Genomic DNA, 24,601 nt, shown 5'->3' on the forward strand with positions numbered 1-24,601 from the left:
ACAGGGAGTTGGTGTGCTATAATTATAGCTGTGATATTGTAGAATATCCGAAACTTTCGTCCTTCAAAAGAAAAATCGGAACAGGTTCGATTTTCTGCGTTTTTCCCATCTACAGCTGATGCCCAACCTAAAACTGCTGGCAGTGCTGGGGAATGAATCGCCAGTGCTCAGATACCTACATATACAAATATTATTGTATCAAAATTACTACAAATATTATTATATCACAGCTATAATTATAGCACACCAAGTCCCTGTAAACCATGTGTGTGTGTCCGCGCGCGGATCCCTTTAGACATAGGCTGTCTCTGTTCAGGATAAATTGATTCACGGAAATTTGTGGTCTTCTTTTTAATATGTGGCTCCAGTATTGCTAGCAAAGCATCAAACTGAGTCACTGACAGTCTGAAGTAAACTTTGAATCGGTCTGGATAATCCCGCAACGCTCCTTGATAAGAGGAACTCTCCTTCCTCTCTACGCGATCGCAGAAGTGGATGGACCCAATATTTAATTTTTTTCATTTTTTAAGAGAGAGGACAAAAAAAATCATCCTCACTACTTGAAGACGGCATTTTGTGTTGTTTTGCGGTTTTTTGTAACGCATTCATTAATACGCATCGGACTCAGTGTGCAAGGTCTCTGTGCGTGACAAATTTTTCGGATCACGAATACGAAAAAACGCATGCGAAAATTTCGGACTTTCGGACTTTTCGGCCTTAACACTTTATTATCAAACGCACATGACATGCTTTATTGACATTTTTTGAAGATTTTCACTATTTTTATTGGGGGGAAAAAATGCCTTTTCGAATTTTTGTGTGATGGGAAAATGAAGTAGAGCAAGTTCGGCAAAACGAGGATTCGAACCGTGATCAATTTGCGTCAAAACTTCAAGCCATGCGCTTTACCCCTGCACTATCACGGATATCATTTACATTGTGTCTTCTGCAATTCTGACTGACCCAACCAGACCTTCTGTGAAAAAGACGGCCCATTTGTACTTAATGTAACGACAACATTACTGTAACCATCTTTTACTACACATGTGAAAACGAGAGAGTATAGAGATTCAAAAATTAGGGAATATGTGCATATATCAACAACGTAAATGAATTAAACATGCGACCATGATATTATTACATGTTAACAAATTAATTGTATTAGCAATCATAAATCCAAGAACAAATTTCTACGAAATATATTTGACCTAGATGACGAGGATCACTCAGTCACTTTGTGTAAGTTCCAGTAGGAAACAGCGCGGGCGCTCTTGGCGGTCTATGGGCGCACCTTTGCTTATTTATGATTTTTCGGTGGCAAAAACAAATTAAATGTGGTTCTATTACTTATCAATATATTATTAACATTTTACAAAAGTCAAACTCAAATGCAGTTACCAAAACTATTGATTTATTGAAGCAGGAACAAAAAACACTACCACCTAAAAAAGGGCACTTCGGAGTGTAAGGGCAAAAAGGGCATGTGCTCTGCACAGGTTGAGCCCTACCTGTGCACGTGCCTGCCCTTCTTCAACTCAATAAAGCAGAAGTTAATGAAGACATTCAATTAGCCAAAGAACCTTTCATGTTTCGTTTTCAATTCAGAGAAGACATGGAAGCTTTTCTCTATGAATGCTGCGAAAAAAAGGGTCTCAGGGTCTCTCAACTCAATATTTATGGAGTGTTAAATGTGTGCCTTTTGTGCCGTAACTTTTGTTAGATTTTCTATGTTTTGATTTAAATTTGGTTTGAATCTGTATTTTTATTTCATTACTTTTATTTATTTATTTATTTGGAGCAGGTGCAGCTATTGTGATATGCGTTTGCGGTTTAAGAGAACAAGAAAAACATTTTATTTAAATATCAATTATATATCTTTTTTTTTCAGGCAATTATAGAAACAGTATATGTTTTGTGTGTTCTATGAAAAAAAAAATGTTTAGTTAAATGGATATATAAACACATGTTCAAACACCAAGCTTTGTGTTTGTGTTCAATTTATATTGTTAATCATTTATGAAAACAAAACAAATAGATAAACAATCATTTTAACTATATAATTAACAATTTGTCTATGGTAGTATATTGTCTTTTGTTAATAGGTCACAGCATAAGTCTTTTATATATCTTTATATCATATAATATATATTTTATATCATTGCTATATGATATATATTTTATATCATTGCTTTATACATGTACACACAATTAAATTGTTTTAATACAAATCTTGATTATAGCAACGTGGTGTAAACTTTGAAACGGACCAAAACACGGAAGTAACGCGCAATGACCTTGCTCCGCCCACTTCCGGCATGAGACTGTGGCGTGGTGCTGTTGCTCTCAGACTGTTGTGAGTGACGTATATGGTTCTGCAGTTGGTCGTGTCTCGAAACTATAGCGACTTTCTGTTTTTAAAGCATTTCTTGAATATATGTCTTAATTACAGTAGGCCTATAGGTTAAAGTTACACCACTGAGGCTAATCATGAGCGGTCCATGACACCTGTTACCCATGGCTATCTGTTAAGAACTGTAGGCTACATCATTAAATTACACCACTTTCGTGCTATGGGCACTGCCACTGATACAGGCAGCGGAAGAGGCAATTTTACGATGACTTTGCTTCTGCTTTTCAAACATGGAAGTGTGATAAAGGCACATAGGCTATAAATTCTGTAATGTGGATACAGGCATATTTTGTAGGCTACACTTCACTATACACAACCCACTATACACTTAACACGTCCTTATTAGGAGAAAATATAGCCTATGTCGTTTTATTGCGTGAAAAGATGTCGTTAAAACTATATACCATCTCGTTATTACGACATAATCGAGTGGAAATAAATAATATGTATGTGGCAGCAATGCGTCACCGTAACAAACTGTATGACACTTACACTTAAATACTTTCTTCTCTGACATGTTTGCCCGTCAGTGTGAACTCTTCCCATCTGTTGTCTGATTGGTCTTTTGCAAGGACTTCTGGGTTGGTGAAGTGCAGTGATGGGAATAACGGCGTTATAGATAAACGGCGTTACTAACGGAATTATTTTTTTCTAGGGATGCACCGAATCCAGGGTTCGGGTTCGGATTCGGCCGAATATTGGGCTTTTTGACGAGGTTGTGTCACGTGGCAGTAGCTACTTTAAGTCAAAAGAAGGCGATTCAAGTTGAGCTACGTGTTCAATTTGCAATGTCGATTTGTCTCGTGATGACAAGGACCTTAAACAACAGCCGCTGTTAAAACATTTGCATATGAAACATCCGAGAGAATACGAGTTGTGCATGAAGGAATCTACAGACAGCAGCCAAAATGTATTTTATTTTACCGTGCAAACAGCCGCATATAGATCAGATAAAATATAAATAAAATGAATAAAATATATAGGCCTACATTAAATATTTTTCACTTACCGGTAAATAATTACCAAATTAAGATGACAAAACGAAAATACACTGAATCCGTAAGCTTTGAAGAACCGGAATTAGGTAAATAGGTAGATAATATACTATATCTCTTTACATATATACTATTCTCTTAAAACTATCATTTCGTTATTTTTACTTACCCAATAATGACTCATCCGCTAGGTTGCACGTGAGGGGGAAAAAATAGGTTCCTTCCACTGAAGAGTTGAGCTCTTTTTATTTTAATATATATCTTCACATAAATACTATTTTCTACTTAAAAAAAAAAAACTTTGTTATTTTACTAACCCAGTGTTTTGTATGTGAATGCTGTTTCACGTGAATATTACCACAGGAGTGAAGCACAAAACTTTGTTTAGCCTAGAAAGGAAATAATGGTCAGATTGCACTTTTTCATTCTGCTTTGTGATCTGGTCACTCGATTTTCCGTGAATTTTAACAATAGGCCTAGTCCATTTGATCCCAATGGACATGGACATCTAGTTTCTTTTCCCAAATCTTCACTCACGTCGCACCCATGTTCGCAGGGGATTATAAACGTTTCTTCCTTTTGTTTGCTTATAATTAAGTCTATTATAACTATTCGTCAGTAGAGTATAGACGTCAGTAGACTATGGGGTGCCGCAAGGATCCGTGCTAGGCCCTCTGCTATTCTCAATATATATGCTGCCACTTGGTAATATTATAAGAAAACATGGAATTAATTTCCACTGTTATGCTGATGACACTCAATTATATATTTCATCACGACCGGATGAAAACGCTAAATTATCTAAACTGACAGCGTGTGTTGATGATATTAAACACTGGATGACGTGTAATTTTCTGCTATTAAATTCAGATAAAACGGAGGTGTTACTTATTGGTCCAAAAAATTGCCCACAAAACCTCTCACAATACAACTTTAACTTGGAAGGATGTCCTGTCGCTTTATCCACTACAGTAAGAGACCTGGGTGTTATATTAGACCGCAACTTGTCTTTCGAAAGTCATATTTCATATGTTACAAGAACGGCATTTTTCCACCTTAGAAACATTGCCAAGCTACGTAACATGCTATCTATTTCTGATGCAGAAAAGTTAGTTCATGCATTCATGACCTCGAGACTAGATTACTGTAATGCTTTATTAGCTGGTTGTCCTGCATCCTCAATAAACAAACTACAGTTAGTCCAAAACGCAGCTGCTAGAGTTCTTACTAGGTCAAGAAAATATGATCATATAACACCAATTTTATCATCCCTACACTGGTTACCTATTAAGTTCCGTATCAATTACAAAGTATTGCTACTGACCTATAAAGCCCTAAATGGGTTAGCTCCAGTGTATTTAACTGATCTTTTATCGCCCTACAATCCATCGCGCTCTTTAAGATCACTAAACTCGAGGCTTCTGGTCATTCCTAGGATATCTAAGTCCACTAAAGGAGGGAGAGCATTTTCACATTTAGCTCCTAAACTCTGGAATAGTCTTCCGGATATTGTTCGAGGTTCAGACTCGCTGTCCCCGTTTAAAACTAGATTAAAGACGCATCTCTTTAGCCAAGCATTCACATTATAAATAAGTTTTATACTACAGTTAAATCGCACCAACAGCATTAATATTCTGAACAGCAGCTATGCTAATTATTTCTCATCTGCTTTTCTGTTGTTATCTCGGGACACTAGTCCCGAGGTAACTAGTTCGTCAGCTCCAGTTTGTATCCAGCCTCTGATGGAGACTTCAGATGCCCCTGTGATGAGACGACTCAACGCCTGTGAAGAGACGACTCAACGCCAGCGTTGTTATGGCCTAAAATAATACATGATTGATTAACTTATCCTAACATTTTTTTCTTTAACATTCTCTTTTCTAACATTTTTCAATGTACATTTATGAAATGCACTTTCTGTGAAGCTGCTTTGAAACAATGTGTATTGTGAAAAGCGCTATACAAATAAATTTGAATTGAATTGAATTGAATTGAATATTCACATCCTTTACTGTGGGAAAGTATAAAAAACACTGTAGGACGAATACCTTTTTACTTCAAATTTTATTTAACACAGTTTGTTCTTGTTATTAAACTTGGTAAGGCGCGTCAAGTTTGGTTTATTGGTTTATTTGAATAGCGCATTTCACACACGCCGGTGATTTTAGTTTCGTTTTCTCTGTCAGTGAATAATCAAACATAGCCTAAATGTCTTGACCCTGTGGAAGATAAAATCCGCTCTTCAGACCTTTTACAAACAGTGTTGCAACATCAGGAGAACATATGAAGACGAAGATATTCGAAAGGTGTCTATCCAGCTTGTGTCCCACATTCCTCTCAAAGCGCAGAGCGGTATATGACACATCTTTGCGGGGAAATAGTATGAATCAAATATTTTTCTAACTAATATTTAAATTTTCATATATTCTTGAGGTTACCATTATTTACTGAAAATCGTTTCAATGTTTTATAGGCTGTGTTTCACTGACGGAAGTGCTAAAATAAACACGCATGCTGGAGGTTTCGGCCTCAAATTATTTCAAAATGTAGGCTATATATCTGGCATAGACTATTTAAAATAGCATAAATGCATTAGTTACATTCTCAATTTAATTTACAGAGCAATCCCTGCTAAGTTTTTAGTTTAACTAATACTATAGAAGAGGATTAGTGTGTGTCGCACACAACAGACTCGCAACGGGTGGCGCTCCATCACGATGTCGGCACAACCCTAGCGCGCGCCTCCTGCTCTCTCCGTTGTGTTGTTCTTTGAAACGACAGAGGACGACTCGGCCACTCGGGGTAATTTTTCTATAAACCACCAGGAAACAGCGGCGAGAAGAACATACACAACAATGTTTACTTTAGTAAACTTGACCAAAACCACACTATTAAAAGCCTTAAACAAGGCTTCAGATGGCACTGATGTCCCGGGAATAGGCTACAGAGATAACGCCTCGCCTTCCACCAGTCAGGAGCTTGTACTACTGCTGTATTTTTCTGTCGAAATGGTCCCACACAGTAAGCTTTTCCATTGCTTCATTTTGCGATATAACGATATATCTTGTTTGTGGTTGCAGATGTCGACGCGCTCCGTGAGCGAACAAATAACGCTATACAGCATATTTTTCTTAACCATGCACCAAAAAACAAACAAACAAAAAAGCTTTAAAAACATTTAAACCGTTTAATTGGTAGTATTAATCGGTCAAAGTTCTTACTTTCGGTCAATAAATGGTCAATAGCATCCCTACACTGCTGTGGACGTTGTTAACTTCATTAATGTGTTTACTGTGATAATGGACTGCGGATGGGAGTAGGATTCGGTATTCGGTTTCGGATTCGGCCGAATCTTAACCAGTGGATTCGGTATTCGGCGAACCCCAAAAATCTGGATTCGGTGCATCCCTATTTTTTTCAGTGACGAGTAATCAAACGAATTACTGTTTCTCCCGTTACAACGCCGTTAGCGTTACTGAGAAAAAAAACGTGGCGTTACTATAATTGAGCTCACTGAAGCGATTTTCATCCGAACAGGCTCTCTTTCAGTCGGACCTAGCTGCAAAGTTTTTCTTTCTCTGGTTGGTTGGTTGGTGTGTGTGTGCGTGCGTGCGTGCGTGCATGCCATGCGCGTTGGGGGGTGGGTGGGGTGGTACACATAACTGATGATGATTGGTGGGTGGGAGACAAGGTTGAGGTTGATAGGTTGAGTTCACACACACACACACACACACATACACCTATGACACACGCATATGCACAGTCACACACACCAAGTCCAACGACTTCGAAGGTAGCTTTCGCAAACTCGTTGAGGTGAAAGGTAAGAATATTTATGTAATGTGCAACTTATGCCGAGGAAGAAAGAGTCTCTCCACGTCGGTGGCAAGTAATTCTAATCTAATGAAGCGCCTCACATCATCACATGCCGCAACAAAATGAGTGGCTAAAAACCCAGGTGATAACGTGAGCTCCACTACCAAAGGAGTAGTACTGATAATATTTACACAATATTTACACTATAGTAGGCCTACTGATAATATTTACAATAATGTATTGAATTTGATAGGTGTCTCTCACATTGTCCCACAGCAACATTACAATAGTGAACATTAATGTACAATGTTTTATAATAATAATTTATTATATTTAGTGTCCAATTCATTCATTTAACATATTTAATATTGGAGGCATCCAAGTTTTGAAAATAAAATAAAAAGTAACTCAGTAGTTACTTTCCCTGGTAATTAGTTACTTTTATAATGATGTAACTCAGTTACTAACTCAGTTACTATTTGTAAGAAGTAACTAGTAAAACTTACTTAAAGTAACGTGCCCAACACTGGTGAAGTGTGTGGAGCCTGCAGCAGTGCGGGCTTCGCCGAAGGCCGCATCAAGGGTGCAAAGGGGGTCTGATGAGCATCGGTCTGATGAGCATACTTCAGAGCATAAAAATGACAGATGGGACACGCCACGGACTCGAGACCGAAAGTCCACTTGGGACAGGGCCAGTAACAGAAAAAAAAAACCTTCATAAAGATATAATGCCAAAGGGCAACAGAGGTAATGATATGATTAAAAGACACAGCTGTAACTGGTTAACTAATAATGAGCAGAGAGTTCTGGGAAATGGAGTCTGGGAATAACAGAGTCTATGGTGACAGTAAGGGACGAGGCTGCATCTGCTGGGACATAATGGCATCCGCAGCTGACAGGTGTAACAGGAATCATGGGAGTGTCATCTTCACCTCCACAGCCGGTGGAAAGGAATCAAACGAACTCGGGCAGAAATCTTGTTCATGGATGAGAGAATGCATTAAAGTAATGCATATAAATGTTTTGATTCTGATATTAAAAATGTGGACATGTAAAGTTCATTTGAGTCTAAAAATACCTGAAAATAGATATAAAATGTCCAAGAATCAGTATATTTTTTTTTCATCAAATCCTCATAATCTTCCAACAGTTATTGACATTATTTGGGTCACTTTTCCAATTTTAAAACCATAAACTAATAAAAGACGATAAACATGATGAAGCAGACATAAACCATAAGAAAAAAGCTTTTGTTTGAGTGTTGAATCTAAACTGCTCAGTCTCTCAAACTACATATATCTGCATATCTCCAGACCACAGCGCCACTGTTTTTACTCTGGAACAGTGGATGAACCGGAGAAACACTGGAGTGGATAAACCTCAGGGGAAATGTGAATACATTTATGGCTTTAATTTAATTTTTTAACTCTCAAAATGAATTGTATTATTAACTTACCATTGAGTTATTAAATGCATTTCACCATTACATTTAACGCTGAAATTTGTATTATTTTCGTATTTTTTTTTGTTAATATATTTTTTCTAGGTACATTTCTGTGCACTTTTTTTCCCCTTTGCACATGCAACAGTTTTTTTTAACGTTGGTGCAGGTTTGGTGATTTTAGACGCAGCAGTGAACGAGACTTTTATTTTGGTTTTATGCATGACGTCATAAGGCCGCGCCGCTCTCCTGCAGCTGTTATGATTCGGCTGGAGAAAGGTTTGTGTTTTAAGCGTTTTTTTAAGCAATAAACCAGTTTAAAGCGACGCAGAATGAATGATGTATTATTAAATGTAACACTGCATTGCTTTATCTAACATTGATCAGCGTTGTGTGAGTAAAGTAACAGAATAAACTCACGAGTAACACAAGGAGCGTCTCATTTCACTCTTTATCATGAATCAGTTCAAACATGAATTCAGGCCGTTTCTCAATATCAAGCACGCGAACTTCTGACTTGCGTCCTTGGTAGTTCAGACTTGACTAGTTCGACTCAGGAGAACGAACTCCCGAGGACGGGAGGACACAAGTCTTCAGCTCGCTCTCACTCCTGTATGTATGTTTTAGGCTACAATAAAACGAAATATATGTCATAAAACACCAGTCTCTGCCTCTTTTTCATACAACATTAATAGCCACACAAATGTGGTTCAGGCAAGGCATACCTTGATTATCTTCAATGCATGTAGCCTATATTTATAACAAAACAAAAAATAAAACACAACCCTGCCTTTTATCGTTTACATTTACAAAATATTAAACATACTGGCAATAAGTGTGCATATGATTATCACTGACTGTAATACATTTAAATATGACATAAAATACAACCCAGTCTCTTTTTGTTATCAATAATAGCTATTATAAAAGTAAAGAAGCCATACAATAAATAAAGCAAACAATTCAGTCAAACATACAAAGTCAGCGCTAGTATGCTACAACTCTGTAAAGTTAAATATCCTAAAAAATATAAAGTTATGAAACATCACTTTGCCCTCAGCCAAAACAATTGGCAAGTGAACAAACGATACCAAAGATCGCCCGTTAGATCAACACAAGACAAATTATCTCAGAGACATCAGAGTCCATGGCAGACGTCAGAAGGACTAGGTAATCTTGAATCTTTATTACAACTAAAGAGGTGATTTTCTGTCTTTTGTTGTTTGGTTAATATTAGGGCTGCAACAACGAATCGATAAAAATCGATTATTAAAAGAGTTGGCAACGAATTTCATTATCGATTTGTTGTGTCACGCGACTATTATGATTACCCATCATCACACTTTCTGAAAACGGATTACTGTATGGGATGGAAGGATGCTGCCAGATGGTGGTACGAGATATATGGCATAACCACCACCACAGCTGTTAAATACATTTATTTAAATTTTTTATAGTCATCTTTATTTCCTACAAATACTTTATTCTTTTTCCTGTTGGGTGTTAATATTCTTCCTCCATCTCGTCTTCATCTGTCACTGGTGCTGGTGTTTGGCTGGCCTGAGTAGAAGTCAATAATGTCATTACCCTAATTAATAAATGTAACAGGTGGGATCAGAGAACATTTCATTATGTGAAAAGAGCATAGACCCTTTTCACATTTCTGGGTTTCCGAAGCTGAAGTTGTCATAGTTGGGTTAACTCTTATAGCGGTGAATGAGAGAATACATTAAATATATATTTTTGTGTCTCCATTTGCTCAAATAGCAAAAGAAAAACTCCACAATAGTGATTTCACAACTTTCAAAAAGATGGAAAAATTAAAGTGAGATTGATAACTGCAGTGAAAAGAGAGAAAGATGTTAATTTTAACTATCACTCCCATAGACGCTGTATTAGAAACACTCACAGCAGCGGTAACTTGATTTTTGTAATTTGATGCACAAGTAATATAATACAACGTATTAGTGTTATAAATGTACATACATACATTTTTTTTTTTAAACGTTGCAGGATTTACGATATTGATGACCATTAAAACACGTCATCACAGTCTGTGAAAAGGGTCTATGTGGGAAAAGCTGCTGCACATTGGACACTGAATGATATTTATTTAATATGTCAAATGTTTGTAAAATCATTAAACCTACACCCATGAACATTTTATGCTTAAAGCTTTTCCTGATTGAATTATGTTTTTTTGGGGTTTTTTTTTAGTTGCTGCCACATTTTTTGTTTGCCTTTTGGATACCATGAAAATTAAACTTAATTAAAATAATTAAGAATTAAACTTACGTATTGACCCGGAAGTATGCAAACGTGGGTGCTGTTGCCATGGTGAATCGTAATTTCGGAGCTCCATTGATCGTGGCTTTTCATAGTTGGAGTGCATGAGCTTAACTCAGAGTCAGTCGACTCAGAGTTGATTGAACTACCTCAATTCAACTGTTCTGAAACCCAAAACTCAGAGTTTCCCATCTCAGAGTAAGTCAACTCAGAGTTCAGGTTTAAACTCAGAGTTGGTTGAACCTCCTTTCTGAAACAGGCCCCTGGAGTCGCTCCAGTAGCTCTTCTGGTGCTTGTTTACTCGTTACCAAGCATGACAAGTTAGCGTTGCCAACTCTTTTAATAATCGATTTTTATCGATTTGTTGTTGCAGCCCTAAAATAAACCACAGGTTTGAGCTTGGAATAAGTACATTCTCGCCTGAAAAAGTCTTAAAACTACATTTCATGACACAATAACAGTAGTATAAATTACGCTGGGTTTCTCGTCCACTATTGATGCTTGCTGGTTGGTGCAAGATGCATTCTGGGATACCCATCTGTCTGAAGGCCACACAAGTCACCTCTCGATGATAAAGGGGCGGATCAAAAACACATCCGGGGATTTGGACTTGGCTAGATATGAACTTTGAAATGGAACAGTTAAGTTGTGCAGCGACTGATGACGATTCACGAGAACAGACAAGACAAGACGCATATTGAGTAACGGCTAGGGATGGGCAACAGTGGTCAAGTAATCGAGTACTCGAACGTGACAGCGATCATCGATCATGAGAACGAGGATCGCCCTGAAAAAAAAATATTTGTCTCTTTTTTATTGGTTATTGCGTCGTTTTGCGCGGTACCGGAGGTCTGATTGGTTAGCATTATACAGCCTCCAGACCGCGGCGAAATAAAGTGAAACTGAGGCGTGCACTGCAGTGATTTCTGGAATCACTGATCATTGAATGGTTAGTGCAAGATGTGCAGCGCCAATCTGTCATAGCCTACATAGCATTATAATGAAAACACCGTGGAAAATGCTGTAAATGATCTGTGCTTAGTTCCCCGTGTATCAGCTGATCCACAGAGAAACCAGCGAGAACACTCAGACTAGCGCGTGAAGTTCATGTGCGCATTCGCGTCCTTTTCTGCAGATGCACATTGTAAGATTACTTTTATGTTGTCTATCTGATTAATCTAATATAAAACGCGTTTGGTTGAGCTTAATAAACTAGCACTTATACCGTTATACCGGCTGTTGTTCATTCTCTTCATTTTCAGCTCAAACGCATATTTCATGCTCGACATAGCTATATGGTTTAGAGACAGTCATATTCTTTTCAGATAGGCTATTTCTTTCTCAGAATCATTGATATTAGTAATGCAGCACTGTTATACTGTTCTCGTATTTTTTAACAGTAGACCTAGTTTATTTAAAGTTGTTTTTCGTTATGAGTTGGAAAACGCGCAGTGATGTCTGTAAACACTTCGATCATGAATAATACAATTAAGTGCATGATGTGCAGAGTCAATCTGTCAAAGCATTATAATGAGAACAGGATTTTAATAAAATGTTGTTTCTGTGTGCTTTCGTTGTCCTTGTATCAGCGTTGTTAAGGGAAGAGCGCATTCAGAATGTTCCGTTTCAAACCATAGCCTGTAAAATCTAGCAAAATCTGAAGTTCACGTGCGCATTCACGTCCTTTTGTGTTGATTTATGTCGTAATAGGTTCATCATAATCTTCATATTAATATTGATATAGGGTGCGTTTGGTTGAGTTAATTAACCAGCTAGCAAGCTCTGCAGGGTGGTGTTATTTCACAGTTTCAGCTCAAAGGCAATGCTCGATATTACTGACTTGGTTATTTGAGACGGTCATTTTATAAAGATGTTTCTTTTTCAAAGACATTTATGCATCATAATCTAGCAGTTATTTTTTGTTTTATATGTTCATGTTTTCATATACCTGTTTTCATGTCACGTTTGTATTTGTCAAAAAACATTTTCATAACAGTTTTCATTATCTCAATGACGGACATGCCCCGCCCCCTGCACATGCCCCGCCCCCGAGTACTCGAGTACTCGTTTTTGAGACCTATCGATGATCGAAATGAGAAATTGACAAAAATGCCCATCCCTAGTAACGGCCTGTGAGTGACGAGAGAACCGGAGCTTTCCACTTGCCGAGACAATTGAACCGATTGATTCACAACAAATGATTCAGTGATTCAAAGCGCTCTATTTCTATCTTGATTTCTACAAATCATTAAATGACTAAACTAATATATTATGGGTCTGTATAATTTGCATTCTTTTATTAATTTGTAGTGTTAGTTCTGAGTGTTTTTGTCTAATCAGGTCATTCAGATTCGCTCTGACTGATGAATAGAGATATAATTTTGGCAGAAAAAGAATTCATGACAATACAATATTCATATTTCAATACAGAAATATGACACTTAAATTTAGTCAGTAAATCTCAAAAGCTGACCATCAGAATTCAACAACTCACCAACTAATAATATATTAGACTCAAACCAAATGTGTGATGTATTATTCCATTGGACAACACACTAGTTTGTTCATCAGAAAGTTCTTTTGCCGAAATGTTAATTACCGTTTTTTTTTTAGAAGCTTTTAATATTACATTACACAAGACACGTGCCGAACTATTGAAAAAGAGAACAAAAAAAGCTAAGAAACATTCTTTCTCATTTATTACAACCTATTCTTCTAATTCTTTTGCCATAAGATCTATTTTTAAAAAACATTGGCATTTGTTATCTTCAGATCCCGAATTGAGTACGGTCTTTCAACATCCTCCACTGATTGCATATAAACGGGCGAAGAATTTAAAAGATCTTTTAGTCCATGCACGTTTTCAAGGTCACACTCCCAGTCCGTCGCAGAGATTATTGAGTCCATTGCCAAGTGGTAATTATCGGTGTGGTAACTGTGCTCAATGTAATAATACTACAAAAACATCATTCTTTTGTCATCCTTGAACGGGAAAAAAAAAAATTCAGGATTAAATCTGTGATAACCTGTGCATCTACGCATGTTGTGTATTTGATTCGTTGTCCTTGGGACCCCCGTGGATTGGGGTATGTTGGAAAAACTTCACGTCAGTTAAAACAAAGAATTAGTGAACATAAGAGTACCATCAGGAGAAAAGATTTAAATTATCCAGTGGCAGCACATTTCTTATCTCATAACCATGATGTGTCAACCTTACGTTTCTGTGGGATAGAGGAAGTCAGAATGCCACCTAGAGGCGGAAACATTTAACTGCTACTACAGAGACGTGAGTTATTTTGGATTTTCACTTTAAACACTTTATCTCCTTTGGGGATGAATGATGAAGCATTATATAATGTAATGTTATAATCTCATACTGTTAAAAATATTACTTAATGTGATGGAGACTAGTGTATGATGATGAGTTTTACCATTCATTGAGATATGACGAGTTTATGATGATGATGTGTTCTGCCATTCATTGTGATGTGATGAGTTTATGAGGATTGGTTTTTCCATTAATTGTGATATAACGAGTTCATGAGGATGTGCTCTACTATTCATTCATGGTAATGTGATGAGTTTAAGATGATTTCACGATTAATTGTGACGTGATTTTATGTTAATGTGTTCTATCATTCATTGTGATTGGTTTACCTTGACCTCGAGATTGTGATTGGTCAACAGTACCTTTTAAAAGAAACGGAAGTTTCTTATGTTTTTTCATGCCTGAGGAAGATCGAAAGATCGAAACGTTGCAATGATAAAATAAATCATTTTTAATTGCAAGTTGATAGTGTGCGGGACTTTTTGCATTGGTTGATAATTGAACTTTTTAGTCCTGCTCTCCTATGCACCTATCACACATAGGGATGGGTCGCGATTTTCGAATATTCGATTAGTTATTTAATTATAGAATATCGAATAGTATGTGCGATTATCGTCCAAAAAAAATCCCCATGTTGTCGGTGCTGATGTGGTGCTGACGCGTTCATGTAACCAGAGGCGCTGCCAATAACGCTTCTAAAAGCTGCCAGTCCGCTCTCAGGGTGTTTTATACTGGACACGTTTGCTGCGGTCCGAGTCTGATTGTTCCCTCCGCCTCCGCAGTGTTGGTCTGGTTTCACACTCAACTTGAACCCTGGTGCGTTTGCGTTCATCTTACGTCATCACAAACGTGCACGGGCGTGATAGAAAACAGAACGCGGGTCAATATGGGCTTTTTAAAATTAATTTGGTGCTATTATGTGCAGCTGAGTAAACGACACTTGGGTTAACCGTATGTGTGTCGCCTGAAGGCGGCTTTGCTGCTTGCAAACAGACTCTTTTGAGGAGACGGTGAATTGCCATTCATTTGCTGCCCTGATTGCACTCTATGCGCGAATACACTGCAGGCTCGCTCTCGCGATCGTATCTCAGCTAAATCATCAACACTATCATCTCTTACGTGTATGTTATTGAACTAATGACATTGTAATCGGCTAAAACGCATGTGCTGGTTACTACCCGAGTGCTGTTTGCACATTCACGTGAATCGTGGCACAGCTCCGAGAGCAACCGAACTCCGGTTGTGTGTTATCGGGTTCGGTACCTCAGTGCACACCAAGCTCTGTAGGTAAGCTTTCACATTAGCAATTTTTCAAGCTAACCGTGCCCCATTCCGAACTAAAATGCCAGAGTTAAAACGCCCTGAGACAACAGAAGAATAACACATCGTCTCACGCGCACGCTGTAGACTTGTGGCATTTATCGGTTGCGGTAACTTGGGGCGATGTCACATTACAGTCATATGTTTCAGCATGTTACAATAAATATATGGCTTGAGTTGATATAGCCTATTCCCTAATGAATTAAACAGTTTGTTATCCTACAGATTGAGAGTGTGAATGGTCTCTCTCCCCCTCTCTGTTTATACGCGTGTAGCCTTTACATGCGTGCATGCGGGGGAGGAGTTGCGATTTTCGAATAAAAATCGAATAATTCCCAGCGATCGTCGAATATAATTTTTGCTTGAAATGCCCATCCCTAATCACACACAGGTGTGCGACGTTTATGTGATTGAGTTTTAATAATCCAAACATTTGTTTTTAGATAAACTTGAATGAATTAATGATAAATGCAGTGACCAATCGACTAGATCTCTTTTTTGTATATCTTTTCTCAGTCGGTATTGTGTAACAAATAAAACAAAAGAAGTGTCATTTAACATTGTTGACAGAATATATCCTGAGAAACACACATTAGATGTGAGATGTCTCAATGTCTAAGTGTTAAAATGAACTGAAACCTCGTCTTAAATCTGTTTTACTTCATTCAAATGAAAATTACTTTTGAAAAATATATATTATAGATTTGTTTTTGTTATTAGGGCAATGTTATATTCATCAAACTAAATGGAGTAACTCAAAACCCAATTTTCAAAACTCTTACCACTGAACTTGGAAGATTTAGTATGGATTATTTTTCTTTCTGTTAATTATTGTCATCTTTAACAGGACAAACACAATGAAAAACTCCTGGAGAAGCGGCTGAGATCCATGTGACACTATTATAAAGATGGCGTTTATTAAAGAGGAGAGAGAAGACATGAAGATTGAGAAAGTGTTCAGTTTGAAACATGAAGAAACTGAGGAACAAACAAAGAAAGAGGAGAGTGAAGACCTGAAGATTGAGGAAGTATTCAGTTTGAAACATGAAGACACTGAGGAACAAACAGAGAAAGAGGAGAGTGAAGACGTGAAGATTGAAGAAACTGCGGAACAAACAGGTTAGTTTCATTCTCAAAGCTGCTCTACAGAAATGAAGGATATTTTTTGAAGAATGTCAGTAATATTTTCCCTTTAATATTTTTGATCTCGAGGATTTTTACTAAAAATCCCCTAAATACTTAATATACTAATATACATTTTTACCTCTGAGTTATGCACCATTTATCATCTGCAGTCTCAGGGTGCAAGCACTGGATGGCTGTATAGCCTTTCATACAAATATAAACAGTTGCTGCTGAGTGAGAACACAAGATAAAGTTCATTACTTTTATAGGGTTATTAGTTTGGATATATGTAACCAGTCCTTCAAACCTGGCCTAAGTCCGTTACATATATCCAGACTCATTTTTGTAAAAGTTGACATTTATATGTTGGGGTTTTTTTAAATGTCGGTTTTTGCATTAATATTGCAGTCAAATCTGAACACAAAGAAAGCATTTCTGTTACTCATACTAGCTCCATATAATGGCATGATCAGTCACATGAAAGTAATCAGAATAAATATTGTCGATATTTATAATTGAGTGTTTATACACCATGAACAGAGTCGTGGGTCTGTGGTCGAGGCGTGTATCTTCCTCCTATTTGAAAAACTCTGCATCTCAATCAGCTGTTGACAAATTCAGATTCAAGTAACTTATTGCCAAGGCTTTACATTGCCAAAGCGTTGACAGCAATTCAAACCAATGGTGTTCCTCATTTACAGAGTAGCATTTACCATAAATTGAAATTAGGGCTGCATGATTTGGGGAAAATATCTAATTGCGATTATTCTGTTTAAAATTACGATTGTTATTTTATTTTTAATTTTTAAAAATGAAAAGTGTGTTTATAACATTTTGTGTTTATATATGACAAATTATTATTATTATGATTATTGCTAAATAAAAATATTTAACAAAATAAGAAATATTACTATTACAATAACAAAGAGAGTATTTAAGAATAAATATAACAATATAATAATATTTATATTTTACAGAAAACTTTTTACAAAAAAACTGCTAGGTTACCTGTTAATATGCAGACAGCCTATGACTAAAAATCATTAGAAAGGTCTAAGGATTTATTGTTAAAAATTATATTATTATTATAAAAATCTGCTTTTTATCTGTGATATCAATTTCTTAAAGTCTATGTCTTTAATATGAAATATGAGCCTCTTTTGCATCCACTGTGGGGATAAAATCTGTACATTGAAGAAAAACAGAGAAATATTATTTGTTATATAAAGTTTCATTCATACTGGAAGCCAGAGGGCGCCCTCGAGCAGAAAATCCACATTTCCCTCAGAGAAGTAATAGCTTTCAGGAAATCCCTAAAGTGTGTGAAGCTAGCGCTGTGTAAGTTAGCAGAGCTGAATACAAAGAAGATAGAAACGCTTTGATTAAGTATGACGACAATAAACACGACTGCGACAAGATATGGTGTATTTGATTTCTTCAAGCCTTCTCGGGTATTTTCCAGTCCCTCCAGAAAAACGCGATTATGCGATCGCGTGATTTAACACATAATCAGCCAAAGTCCGCATATTCATGCGGGGGCCGCATTTTTTCAAATACGCCGCACTTTCGCCGCATAAATTGCCTATTTCCGCGTGCAAAATATGCGGGGCTATCATGATTTCATAATCCCCGCATTTTCGTTGCAAAAAAAGTCATATATATTAGCAGAAAGTTGAAATTTTTTCGTTTACTTCACACAAGAGCCGCCATTTTGAAGTGACGTGATTACCCGACGCGAACGTCATCGAAAAGCTTCAAACCCCGTGGAGAAACCATAGATACCGGTGAAACCATGATGAAGCACAAACTCCCATTGGCCAACAAAAATAACAGCAAAAGAGCAAAGCAGTTTCCCTGTGTGCTGACTGATTTCAAAACACAGCATCATGAAGCTTTGAAGCGTTATGAATCAATGAGTCGATTCAGCGGTTTGAAGCGTTATGAATCAATGAGTTGATTCAGCGGTTTGAAGCGTTATGAATCAATGAGTCGATTCAGCGGGTTGGATCGCCAAAGTCACGTATTTCAGCAGTTTGACACGCGATCCGAATGACCGAATCATGAATCGACTCGATGATTCATAGCATCATGATGCTGTGTTTTGAAATCAGTCATCACTATATAAGTCGTTATTTAGTTTTTTTTGCACACAATAACTATTATTGTCGCTTCATAAAGTTATTGTAGAACCACTGTAGTGAGATGGACTTTGTAATGACGTCTTTAGTAGGCTACCTTTTATGGGTCTTGAGAGTGTACATTGTGCCAATGGAGGCCTTTCTGAGCCATCGGAATTCAACTAAAATATCTTAATTTGTGTCCAACAACATAAAGGGAAGTCATTAATGACAGAATTTTCATTTTTAGGTGAACTAACCCTTTAAGAGATTGCACTTTGTGCATTGGAAGCACTCAAATGTCTGTTTTGTATAGCGACATCTGTAAAACAGGAAGTTATTTATTAATTTTTTCAGAAGTTGTAGCATATTCCTTTTGTAAAGCTACAGAACTTGATTGACTAAATGTTTTGTAAATTTGAGCCATTATTAAGGTCTTCAATAAAACAAGATGAGAACTTAAATATTCCAGCACTTTCTGTGATGTAGTGCTTTTTTTCTCTTTCTCATCAAACCGCAGTTTTTGCAAGTTCCCGCAATTTTATCGCATAAAATTGCATAAATATCCCACATTTTTCATCGCATTTTTTAAGAAAACGTGCCGCATAATCAAGGATTTTTGCCCGCAACAATCACAAAAAAAAGCCACATTTTTCTGGAAGGACTGATTTTCATAATAATAAAGTATGCACATAAACACTTTTTCGAAAAAAAGTTCTGAATTATATGCTAGTAATGTAAATATTTTATTAATGCCATGTATGTATATTCAAGTTCACTCAAATACATACTCATAACGTCATATACATCCTCACACTATTGGTGAATCGGCACGAAATAAACCCATAATACAGAATTAATGAATAAAGGATAAACACAATTACACTATAGTGTCTGTGGTTCGGCCACCGGCGGGAGACGTGACGGTCACGGATCCGTCAGAGATGCAGCTCGGAGAAACCGTGAACTGCACCGTGACGTGAGTCTTGTTTTTTAAACATTTGCTAAGTAAGTCACCAAAAGTCAGTTGTGATGAGAAACCGATAACATTATATCACATAACGTTTAGTGTGGATGGACATTAACGAGTGTGACTTTTCCTGATGGTCAAAGCCTATTAGTTTCTGTTATTGGTAAGTATCAATACTAGATGACAATAACATTACCAGCTTTGCTATTGCCTGAAACATGATAATAATCAGTACAGTGTTGTAATCTGAGCACAGTGTTCTTATCGTTAGCTAGCGTATCTTTAAGCAAACACTGGTCTCTCTCCGAGACACCTGCCCTGTTCTTCACTGTTTCTACTCACATAACAACTCAATCAGTCTCTTCTAATCGTTGTTCTGTCTAATCCTGGTCTGTCCCTAATTGTGTGTCATAAATGTATGGCTGTGGTCTGCCATATGAGTATTAATAAACATTTATAATGTCCTCAGCGTCCGACCGGTCATTGCGATTCATTGTTTTCTTATCGCCAAAATTCACCGCACTCCCTCTCGTTATGTCACGTCCGGTTTTGGCATTTTTAGATGCGGAAGTAAAATTTTCTCACAAAAACGACTCCAAAAGCCTTAATAGCGTATTTATAAGTATATTTTAAAGAAAATCTAGTTCCTTTATTATTTTTCTATACATTGACTCACTGGAATCTCTAACCTGCAAAATGCCCTTTAAATCTAAATAGGTAACGAATAAAATGGTAAGAGTGATTTTCATTTCAATAAGCTGCAATTGTGTTACGTTAATGTTTTGTTCTGTTAGCTTGGGCCATTTTTGGTAGACCTTTGTTCATTTAATTTCAATTGGTTATTTGATTGGGCCCCGTGTTAACGTGTGTATTTGTTGCCCCGCTCACTGATGTGCTCATCTGTAATCTCAGAATATAATTTCAGAATGCCTACAGTTGCTTAATAAAAGCGGGCTTTTCACACGAACAAACGTACATGTGTCATTAGTATGAAAAAAAAAATAGATTTGGGTTCGGGTCGGGCTCGTACATAAATATCTTAATGCCTGTCGGGCTCGGGTCGGTTTGGTTACTGCTCTGTCGGACGCAGGCTGGGCTCGGACAGAAACTCTAGTTCACAGACTAAAAAAAAAACTTCCTCATGAAAAAAAGGCTAACCTTGAAGTCCACATGAGAGTTCACACAGAAAGAAGTTGTACACCTGTCGACAGTGTGGAATAAGTTTCAATCAAGATAGAATCCATATGAGAATTCACTCTGGAGAAAAGCCTTTCACATGCTCTCGGTGTGGAAAGAGTTTAAGTGTACAAGGAAACCTTAAAGTCCACATGAGAGTTCACACTGGAGAGAAGCCTTACACCTGCCAACAGTGGAAAGAGTTTCAATCAACAAGGAATGATGGACCCTGAACCCAAATTGCATAGGGTTTCAATGTTTTGTGTCTAAATGTTTTGATGCATGTTGCTTTGTGGCATTAAACTGGGATTAACTTTTGTCTTTTTTTGCCTTAGACCTGATGGCGTTGAAAGAGGAGAGTCGAGATCTGAATGAAATGGATGAGAAAGATCAGGACAAGACAAATCATGATTTCATAACTGAAGAAAAATCTTCTAATTGCTCACAGACTGAAAAAACTACTTCAGGAAAAAGGGTTCAAAAGACAGGAACTAAAGGTGATTTCACCTGCCAACAGTGTGGAGTAACTTTCAATCAACAAGGAAACCTTCAAGCTCACATGAGAACTCACACTGGAGAGAAGCCTTTCACATGCCAACAGTGTGGATTGAGTTTCAGACAAAAAGAACACCTTAATTACCACATGGAAATTCACACTGGAGAGAGCCTTTTCCCATGCCAACATTGTGGAACAAGATTCACTGATAAAGAAAGCCTTATAGCCCACCTTAGAGTTCACACTGAAGGAAAGCTTTACTGCTGCAAACAGTGTGGAATAAGTTTCACTGAAAATGGAAACCTTATAGCCCACATGAGAGTTCACACTGGAGAGAAGCCTTACATCTGCCAACAGTGTGGAAAGAGTTTCAGGCAAAAAGGACACCTTAGTTACCATATGAATACTCACTCTGAAGAGAAGCCTTTCACGTGTCCGCAGTGTGGAAAGAGTTTCAGTCAAGATGTAAACCTTAAAGCCCATATGAAAATTCACACTGGAAAGAAGTCTTTCACCTGCCCTCACTGTGGAGACAGTTTCAGTCAGGATGGAAACCTTAAATCCCACATGAAAATTCACACTGGAGAGAAGTAGAATAAAGAAAACATTTCTACATTTCTAAAGTTGTTCATATGTTAAACTTTAGATTTAGAAGCTGTACATACGCGATTAGTGTTTATGCAAACTCAAGTATGTCAGACCGTCACTTTACGTACTGATACGTACTGATAAAACCGAGGGCATAGGTTCAGCATAGTTTGTGCTCGCTTTTTAATTATTATTTGAAATGTAGCAAACTGGCAGCTCCAATATTAATGACAATATTTCTCTTGAACTCTGCCATGGAAACTAGCATGTATAAACCATAATTAAAGAACTTAATAATCAGAAAGGAATTTATATCTGTATGATATTACGCTGGACCAGCGCAGTTTGGAAAATGAGTGGTTGGATGATTCAGCTGTGGGAGCCATCTTCTGGCGAGACGCTGGAATTCATTCAGCTCACAACTCTCACAGTGCATTATGGGTATTCTCTAGCCGTTAAGCATACATCAGTTGTACACTCGTTATTGCAGTGCATTGTGGGATTGAATGAGTGCACTCAGTAATGTCCACTGTGGTTACGGACACCACTACAAATGGCTGTCCCCTTAAAACCCTATTTAAGAGTATAGGGGGCGATTTCGGACACAGCCATGGACTCTTTAAACACTGTGCACCTAATGTGAGCTTCAGTGGAAGGTTAAACCAGTTATCCACTATCACTGGATCCCACACAGAACTCAAACCTGTGCTAATGAGTGAAAGGACTTAAAGGGTTAGTTCACCCAAAAATGAAAATTAAAGTCATTAATTACTTACCCTCATGTCGTTCGACACCCGTCAGACCTCCGTTCATCTTCGGAACACAAATGAAGATATTTTAGTTTAAATCTGATGGCTCTGAAAGGCCTCCATTGGCTCAATGCACGGTTCACTCTCAAGACCCTTAAAAGGTACTAAAGACGTCGTTACAAAGTCCATCTCACTACAGTGGTTCTAAAATAACTTTATGAATCGGCGAGAATAGTTTTTGTGCGCAAAAAAACCCTAAATAACGACTTACATAGTAATGACGATTTCAAAACAAGGCATCATGAAGCTTCGAAGCGTTATGAATCAGCGAGTCGATTCAGCAGTTTGGATCGCCAAATTTCAGCAGTTAAGCGGTTTGACACGCGATCCGAATCATGAATGGAGTCGATGTGATTGTCCCACTTCAGGTCCTGAGGCTATTTAAAGGCCATAATAATTTTTTGACAAGTTCTGAAATGCCTCTCCCAGACCCGGCTGACATGTAGGCAGGATATGTTTTAAATCTACATTAAAAAAATAATAGAGATATTTGTTTTCTTTTTCTCAACGATTGTGTTTCCACTCCTCATGTTGTTACAAAATGGAACACACTAGTGGAAAATATTTTATGGAAGAAGGTTTGGACTCTCCCTAACAAGTACCTATTGGTAAATAAGGTCAAAGATTTCTTTTAAGCTTATTCATCGATATTACCCTACTGGGCACCTTCAGCAGAAGAAAGAAAACAATGGAGCCTGATCCTCTGAGGAAACAAAACTTCAAACGCCACAGAAAATCAAGGCCGGGACCAACAGGAAAAGACAATCTCCGCCAACACACAGCTCCCTGTGCTTGATCTGCCGTTTTCGATGTATAATTTTACAATTAACGGAAACGTGCAGTTTAATTTCAATAAATAAAACATGTAGGTCTAGATAAATAAAGTTGTAGCATGAATCAAAAAGTTTATTATTGCAGGTACAACAAATAATATAGATATGCCTAAGGACTTTTGTGTTTCATTTATTATTTAAAAAAAAAAAAAAAAAATGCAACGAAGAATAAATAATTAAATGAATAAATATACAGTCACAAGCTTTTCTGTCTCATTACTGCAATCAAACGTGCACGTACACTACAGTTTGCACAAAAAGGTGTTGTCAGCGCTGCCCTGACGATTTTTGTTAGCCAGTTAGCGATTTTTCTTAGCAACTTAAAGGCTACACATGACATTTTTTCACTAGCGAGGTAATAACAGCGCTGTTTAGAGACACACAGAGGTATCTCTCTATCGTTCTCGCTCTCTTTCTAATAACTTCATTAATAACTGCAGTAGAATGATATCAACAGCTCAAGCCTCCGTTACCAGCCTTAAAATTACGTTTCGGAACTAGCAAAAGAGCCGTTGGATGAGACGCGGAAGAAATAGTCCTACTCACAATAGCGATTTAAGTACAAAAACCGGACGAATCCCTTTAAATATATAATCGGATCGATGTCTTGAGGTGTGGTAACCGTAGCATAAGCGGAATAATTGACTCCGGGCCGTTGAATTTAGAAAAATAATGCAAAACATTTTTTTTCTAATAATTCAATGGCCCGGAGTCAAATGATTTCTTTAAAGCAAATATCTCCCTTTGCTTTAAACTTTGAACGTTGTAACTTTGCAGATGTTGTTGTTTATGCTCAAACAGCAACATTACACACTAGCTAAAGTAAGTAAAGTGAAATCGTGTTTTACCACCCCTTTAAGTTTGTTGTATTATTTATTACTTTGTATGGCC

General features: G+C 37.3%; 2 protein-coding genes across 2 annotated transcripts in view; both read left to right on the forward strand.

Moving 5' to 3' along the window:
• LOC307123219 (uncharacterized protein) overlaps positions 1-24,601 on the forward strand; it is a 302,474-nt gene that overhangs the window by 60,289 nt on the left and 217,584 nt on the right. The gene's annotated exons all lie outside the window — the stretch shown is intronic.
• Positions 16,444-23,849, forward strand: LOC307131849 (uncharacterized protein). Its single transcript, XM_079825825.1, has 2 exons — positions 16,444-16,715; positions 21,320-23,849. Exons 1-2 carry the CDS (start codon positions 16,505-16,507, stop codon positions 22,072-22,074), a joined length of 966 nt encoding a protein of 321 aa, XP_079681951.1. The 5' UTR covers positions 16,444-16,504; the 3' UTR covers positions 22,075-23,849.

Source organism: Gobio gobio (genome assembly GCF_949357685.1).
Source record: "Gobio gobio genome assembly, chromosome: 1".
NCBI classification, from domain to species: Eukaryota; Metazoa; Chordata; class Actinopteri; order Cypriniformes; family Gobionidae; genus Gobio; species Gobio gobio.